Here is a 7,602-nt window from a genome sequence, read left to right as displayed (position 1 = left end):
CACACAGGCCCTGACAGTGGTGGGGAGTGTGGGGCTGCCAGCAATGCTGTCTTTGGGGAAGAGAAGGATTCAAGGGTCTTTTAAAATCACAGAACTGTGTGGTTTAGGTTGGAAGGGACCTTAAAAATCATCTAGATCCAACCCCCCTGCATGGGCAGGGACACCTCCCACCATCCCAGGTTGCTCCAAGCCCCATCCAACCTGCCCTTCAAAACTGCCAGGGATGGGGCAGCCACAGCTTCTCTGGCCAACCTGGGCTAGGGTCTCCCCACCTTCATTGTGAAGAATTTCTTCCTCATGTCCAACCTAAATCTCCCCTCTTCCAGTTTTAATCCATCCCCCTGCTCCCATCCCTCCCTGCCCTTGTCCCAAGCCCCTCCCCAGCTTTCCTGGAGCCCCTTCAGGCACTGGAAGCTGCTCTCAGGTCTCCCTGGAGCCTTCTCTTCTCCAGGCTCAACACCCCAACTCTCCCAGCCTGTCTCCAGAGCAGAGCTGCTCCAGCCCTCCCAGCATCTCCGGGGCCTCCTCTGGCCTCTCTCCAAGAGCTCCATGTCCTTCTCATTCTGAGGACTCCAAAACTGGACTGCAGGGAAGGTCTCAAAATAAGTTTCTGCAAACAACCATGTGTTTGTTTTTTGTTTCTGGGGTGCATTTTTCTGGCACAGGGGAAGGTCAAGGTGGTGTCTGAGAACTACACAACCAGCTACACCTGCCCCTCTCCTGGCTACGACTGCCACATCGCCCCGAGCGGAACTGCACCCTCCAACACCAGCCACTTCCAGGCCTTCGAGCAGAGCCAGGTATGGGGTTTGCAGTGGGTCTGGGCAGGCTGCAGGGCAGCACGGGGCTGGCCCGGGTGCCTGGCTCGTTCCTCACCTCCCTTGTTTTCCTCCCTCTTCCCCAGTACTACGTGTACGAGGTGTCAGGAGGCAGCGCTGCCCAGCGGCCCCGCCAGGTCTGCCCCTACATGGTCATTGCCTGCCAGTACAGGGAGCCCAAGGAGATGCCTGTCTTGGCCATAGAGAGCCTGTAAGCAACTTGCTGTCATTCCAAAGCACCCAGTCACTTTTGTAAGCTGTCTTTCCATTTCCCATTGCTAAATATTCCTCTTTTTCTCCCCTTTTTTTTTTGTTTCTTCCCTAGACCTGAGCTTAATCACAAAGGTAGGAGCATCTGGTGTTTGGGGTTTTTTTTTAATAAATGTTCTTTTCTCTGTTTGCCCTCCTCCTCTCTTGTGCTTTCTCTGAGCTGTTCTCCCTTCTGCCTGTAGCACTGTACTGTCCATGGAGGGGACAGCTCTCCATCCAGGGCCAGCTCCTCTGCAACATTGCCCTCAGGACCCCATACAGCTCCACGATTCCAGCCCAGCTGTAAGTTGCCCCTTTCTTTTTTACTTCCTGTGCAGTTGGTGGAGGGTGAAGCTCTACACTTCTGGGTGTCTGTGTGCCAGTGAAAGCCAGTTTTGTCTCTTCTGCCCCTTCTCTTTATTCATCAACCCCTTTTTCCATCTATGCCAACCTGCCACCTGCACTGCTGGGGTGACCACCAGTGTCAGAGGAGTGGTGCAGGCAGTGGTGCAGTGTCACAGCAACAGCTGGATGAGGACATGAGGTCAGGCCCTGACCTGCAGCTGGAAGTGGCTGCACTTTGTAGTTTCTTTTTAACTGCTTTGGGATGTTTATCCTAAATAATTTATTCCTGCTTGGGATTTTTCTTCTTGTGAGAAGTGATGTTTCCTGGTGGTGGAGGTACCATCAGCCAGTTGTGTTTACATGTCAGCCTGATGGCAAATAAAGTTTTGAGGTAATTTGCATTCAAAAAAGAGATATTTAATATTTTCAGTAGCCAGGAGCCAACCAACAGGCAGCAGTTTGAAACAGCTAGTGAGTGACAGCCACCAGTGTCAGTGTTTGGAGGTGTTAACAAGCAGGATCCTCAAATCAACCAAGTGCTAAGTGAGCTGCACCTTCTGCCTTCTCCAGAGCTTTCTCTGGTTTCACAGTGACAGGGCATCCAGGACTCTTTGCTGTCCTTAATCCTGAGAGCCTTTTATGCTTGTGATCTCACCATCTGCTGCTTTATCCCCACAGGCCTACCAACCTGGACATCAACCATGTCATGGGTTTGTCTGACTTGAAGAAAAAGCTCCCAGAAGCTGCTTTTGGGAAAAGAAATTACACTGAGAATGAAGGTGAGTGCAAAACCCATCTGCTTGTGCTTGTGGGAGGTGCCACAGGTGGAAGAGCTCAGGTCCATGTAGAGCTGGGTCCTGCCTTGAAGGGTGGCTGATTGCAGATAAGCAAGGAGTCATTCTCATCCAGCAGTTTGGGTTGGAAGGGACCTTAAAGATCATCCAGTTCCAACCCCCCTGCATGGGCAGGGACACCTCCCACCATTCTAGGCTGCTCCAAGCCCCATCCAACCTGCCCTTCAACACTGCCAGGGAGTGTGCCAGCTGTGCTGCTGTGCCAGCAGCCACAGCTTCCCTGGGCAACCTGGGCCAGGGTCTCCCCACCCTCACAGCCCAGAATTTCCTCCTAGTATTTAATCTCTATCTAACAAAGGAAAAATGTCAAGGCAGCACAGGGATGTTTTCCTGTCCACGGTTCATGTGGTTTCCTGGTGTGATCTAATCCTCTTCCCAAAGCAGCCCTTAAATCAGCTTGTTTCTGGGACAGGACAAAGTGGGAGACTCTGTTCTGGGACCTGGGCTCCCATCTTGGAGTGTTGGATGGAGCTTGGAGAGACCTGGTCAGGTGGGAGGTGTCCCATGCAGGGGGGTTGGAGCTAGATATCCTTGAAGGCCCCCTCCAACCCAAACCATGGAATGATTCTGTGAGAAGTTGCGCACAGAGAGCTCTGGATGTGATTTGCAGAAGCTCCAGGTGCATTTCCATGTCATCTTGCACCAAAAGGAGTGTCAGGTGGTGCAGTGTTGCCTCTCCTACCTGTGTGTCAGCTCTGCTGAGATATGCTGAGGCTGCCATCCAGCCTGGTGTGGGAGTTAGCACTCAGCTCGTGGTGCAGATGGACACAGGACTGGGGCAGGGGAGCAGGCAGGAGAATTTAAGGAAGCCACAGCAACACTTGGATGAGCTGCTGTGGAGCCACAGTCCTCAGATCAGCTGGTGAAAGAGGAAATTCTTGAACAGAAGAATTTTTCTGAGAAACTCAAGAGGCTCAGTCTGAGATCCTACCTTTCCTTCATTCCTCTGGGGATCAGAGTATGGAATAAGGCATGTTAGAATGAGGAGTTTCCCTCAGAGAGGCTCCCTGTCCCTGTTGAAGCCCACAGCCCTGGTTCAGTTTGTGAGCTGCAGAGATAAGATGAGAAACATCCCCTGTGAGCCACAGCCTGAAGAGGAAACTCACTGTGATAAAAATGCATGAACCAGCCTAGGAAATCTTGATAAGGTTATTTTTTTTAACTCAGTGTTTCCACCAAATTGCACACCCATCTTCCTGGTACAGGAGACTTACTTGTGCAGAGTTCCTGCAAGAAGCACTGTATTTCAACATCAAACTCTCTCTTTTTTTGTCCACAGTCTGTTTTCAGGGTGTTTACTTCAGTCTGTATGAAGTAGAAATATTAAGTAAGGATCAATACAAAATGGATCAGTTAGTTGAAAGTCTGAAGGAAAAGGACTTGGTAAGTAGTTTAAAATATCTGGGGGGAGAAAAATGTGGCCTTTTAAATGATCTCTTGAAACTTTCAGTAACATTATTCACAGATTCTGAACTAATGCAAAATTGCATCAGTTCCTCTTCTTTAAGTACTATTTTTCCTGCTTTGTTATTCTCATTGTTTAGTCTTTCTGTGTATAAACTGTTCACTGAAGATTACCCACTGTGAGCTTAGAACTGATTTCTAGGGTGAGTGTGCCCTGCTGAGCAGAAGGTTATTAATTCAGGCAAACCTCTTCTTTGGCTGTTGTTGTGCCAGATTAGATTATTTTATGATCTTCATTAGTGACCTTCCCCCTTGAATGGCAAACAGGTGGTGGACAAACACTGCAAGGGGAAGTTACATCCTAAGAAAGCAGAAGGAAAATGCTGCCAAAATGTTCATTTCTAAGCAACAGGCATAAATTGTCATGTCTCTCATGACTGGAAAATAGTCCCCCCTCAGCTAGGTCCTCACAGTTTATGCTGCTGTGAAACCTCATGGGCTTCTGAGAGGCCTTAAGATGTTGAGATTTATCCTTTTTTTTTAATGAGGAATTTCCCTTGTGATATGTTATCTGATAAAGGCTTTTTTTCCCAGCACAGAAGGGTCTTTCTTCTTCCCCACGTCTCCCTGTGACTCCAGGGGATGGACCTCACCCCTGTGGAGCACAGCACCTGCATCTCTGCTTTGGGGCTGGCCTGGGTTTGGCTTTGCTGCTGCTGGTTGCTCTCTCACCTCTGATGCTCCCAGGGTTGTAAATTCAGGGGTGCAAACTCCTGGCTGCCTGGGCACGTGCTCCCCTCACTCCCACTTGGCAGCAGCCCATGAACTGAAGTAGTTCAGCATCTCCAAAGTTGTTGTGTTGTCCCGGAGAAATGAGGCTGTGGGTGTTGGTCCAACCCTCTTGTTATGTCTGAATGTATTGAATGGGGTCAGTGAAGTTTCACAGAGCCTTAGAACCCCAGGGGCTTGACTCAGTTTTCCTGTGAGTTTCCTGAAAAGTTGTGTCTGCCTGGAAGAAAGATCCAAAATGAGTGTCCCCACGGAGGGAGAGGCAGGCCAAGCCAAGCTCTGCCATGAGGCATCAAGCAACACCCAAACACACAAAAAAAGCCTCCATAAATGCAGAGATCTTGTTAAGACATGCAGTCATCCAGCTTGGAGACAGAGTCTCTTAGACTCAGCAAGTGTTTTTCATGTGTTCATTGATACTGATGCTGCTAAAAAGCAAACTGCATGGCCTGGACTTCAGTCAGGAACAGTCCCTTGTGTATTGTCAGATGTTGGTGCCCAGGTTTGCTTTCCTTGCTGGGAAAACAACCTTCTACACTTGCACTACAGGAACCAATTCCTGGCTGAGATGCCCAGGAGCTTTTGAACTGAAGGGAGTAAAATGATTAACCTTGTTCATTAATTACAGCCAGTTCATTTTTTAAGGAAGAGATGGGAGGAATTTGAGAGCTGAATGACACTACTTGACCCGAGTGACATGGACCAAACAGTGTCCTCCTGAACAGAGGTGGTGGTGTTGGCAACACCTTCCCTGGCAGTCAGTGCTGGTGGACAGTCCTGCTGAGCAATGCAAAGTGTGCTGAGGAGGGAAGGGAGTGGCTGCTCTAACTTTGTCTGTGTTTGATGTAGGCAATCATCAAATATTTACAAGACCAAGGAGTCCTTATCCTCCTCACGTCCTCTGCCCTGGCACGAGATGAGGGTAAGACGTGGCTCCCTAGAAGCCAACATCTCTGCTTAAACATACTGCTCTGTTTTAGAGACAGAGAGGGGAGGAAGGGGGGACACCCTCAGCCTGAACATAACCTGTTGCTTTCTTTCCTAGGGTTTGACCCCAAGGAGCCTGTCAGCCTCCTGGCCCTGTTCCTGTTCACCTCCTCCCGGTCCGTGTGCCTGAGAGGTAGGGAGATCCCCTTGGCTGGCTTCAGATGCTGGGTTTTGGGTCTGGGGTCCTCACCAGGGGGTCCTCACAGACACGTTGCTCTTGACCAGCTGATTAATCTGCTCAGAACCACTTACAGCTTTAGCACAAAGGGTGTTTAAAGAGAGAAATCTCAACTCTCTAGCTGTGCTGCATTTTCAGCTGACATACACCAGGTCCACACATCTCTCCCCTTCACTACGATCCTTGCCCCTTGGATGTGAGTGAAAAAGAATTACTTTTCTCCCTCTCAGTTGGTTTTCAGCAGCATCCACTCCATGAACTGTCTTTTGTGTGTGCAAAGGAGTCTGACTTACATTCCCAAAGGTGCCCTGGAGCTCAGCTGTCTTGTGTGACCTCTCAGCTGTGGGATCTGGCAACAGCAGAGCTGTGTTGACCAGTCAGGGCAGCAGTGTGGTGGGTGAGGGAGGCAGGGAGGTGGTGTTGGGCAGGGCTGCCACATTTTGCTGCTATCAAGGTGTGTCCTGGCTCTGGGGCTTGAGAGGTGAATCCAGGCTGTTTGCAGCCCCAAAACCTGCAGCTTTTCCATGCAGGGCAAACACAGAGGCCCTGAATAAAATAAAGATTGCACAGTTTGAGCCTCCAGATCTAGGAATAAGAATGAGCTTCAGCTTCTGTTGGATTTGCCTCAGATTTCCTCTCTCCATCTGTTGGCTTTCTGCTGCACTGTCTCTATGGAAATGCTCACACTATCCTTTCCTCTTGTGGACAATAAAGAAAGTGACTGCTCTGCCTCTCCTGGACAGCTTCATCCACACACCTCTCCCTGCATCCCTTCCAACCAGTAACATTTCCAGCCTCGGAGCCCCAGGCCAACACAAACAGAGGCCTTCTCCTCTGCATAAAATCTGGCTTGCTTTTTGTTGAGTCACCTCAGGGACAAGCCAAGAGCCTGGCTGTACCAGCACACACTGGTCTTTCAGCCCCAGCTCTGTGTGAGAGATGGTTGGCATTGCCCACAGAGCTTCCCAGGATGTGCCCATCTCCCCTCCATGGAAGAAACAGTCAGCAGAGGAACCCACAGGACCTACCAGCCCATCTGAGCATGGTTTGCTTTGGCTTTTTTTTGTGTTTAAACTCCAGCTAGCAGCTTTCTCCTTCAGGATCTGCACCCAAAGTGGGCTTGTAAGTGGGGTGAAGGCTTGGCAGTGTGGGGTGTGAATGTCTCTGGTGCCTGAATTCAATCAGCCTCACTCTAAGGATGTGCTGCTGGTGGGTGTGGTGGTGTGGCAAGTTTTCCAGCTTCTTTTCTAGGTGTAGGAGAGAGATGGGCTCCTCCAGAAGGAGACTGAGGATCCCAAGTGCCAGGTCAAACCTGGGATCAGTAGGTTGTTGCTGTCCTGCCTGAAGTTGGGTGAGGTGAAGGGATAACAGATGGAGACCAGTCTGGAGGTGGGAACTGGCCACCCAGGCATTGAGATCCAGCTGACCTGCCCTGCAACAGGCAGAAAATACCCTCCAGAGCAAAGGAATCCAGTCTTGAAAGGCTGACTGTGAGCACTCTGGGGGAGAGGGAGACAGTGCAAGGAGGTGTTTATCTTGAAGAGGATTATTGTGGGAGGAGGTGGTGGAGACAGGAGACCAGGTGTAAGCAACATCCCAGATGTGCAAGCAGCTGGTTGGTTAGGAAGGTCTGGGGCTGTAGCAGACGTTGCTTGTGGCTTGTGTTGATGCTAAAGAGGAGGCAAAGCCTGGGCAGCAGCTGGAGGGAAGTGCAGAGAGGCAGGGGGAGAGGGTAAATGGAGCTGATGTGTGTTGTTGTGTTCCAGATGTTTTCCCTCTGGTGCCAGCAGGGCTCCTACACCTGCTCTCCCACCTACACCAGTGACCTTACCCCTGCCAGCCCTGCCTGTCCCTAGGGTCCCAGGCCTCTTCTCCCCTTTTTTACTTCAGGGCTTCTCCTTTCTCTGAAGCTAAGCAGAGCTGTGCAGAGATTTGGGGATGGAAAGGGTCAGTCACTCACAAGGACAGGAATGCAAGG

General features: G+C 50.4%; 1 protein-coding gene across 1 annotated transcript in view; it reads left to right on the top strand.

Moving 5' to 3' along the window:
• Positions 1-925: 925 nt before the first annotated feature.
• Positions 926-7,602, top strand: part of FAM208B (family with sequence similarity 208, member B) — a 29,171-nt gene continuing 22,494 nt past the window's right edge. Inside the window, exons 1-7 of the mRNA XM_010000308.1 lie at positions 926-1,029; positions 1,144-1,163; positions 1,271-1,370; positions 2,091-2,191; positions 3,546-3,649; positions 5,309-5,381; positions 5,505-5,716. Coding sequence (XP_009998610.1) covers positions 968-1,029; positions 1,144-1,163; positions 1,271-1,370; positions 2,091-2,191; positions 3,546-3,649; positions 5,309-5,381; positions 5,505-5,716 — 672 coding nt within the window. The 5' untranslated portion in view covers positions 926-967. The remainder of the gene's footprint in view (positions 1,030-1,143; positions 1,164-1,270; positions 1,371-2,090; positions 2,192-3,545; positions 3,650-5,308; positions 5,382-5,504; positions 5,717-7,602) is intronic.

This window comes from Chaetura pelagica, unplaced genomic scaffold (assembly GCF_000747805.2).
Source record: "Chaetura pelagica isolate M959 unplaced genomic scaffold, ChaPel_1.0 scaffold466, whole genome shotgun sequence".
Classification (NCBI taxonomy): Eukaryota; Metazoa; Chordata; class Aves; order Apodiformes; family Apodidae; genus Chaetura; species Chaetura pelagica.
This window is presented reverse-complemented; position numbering and strand designations above follow the sequence as displayed.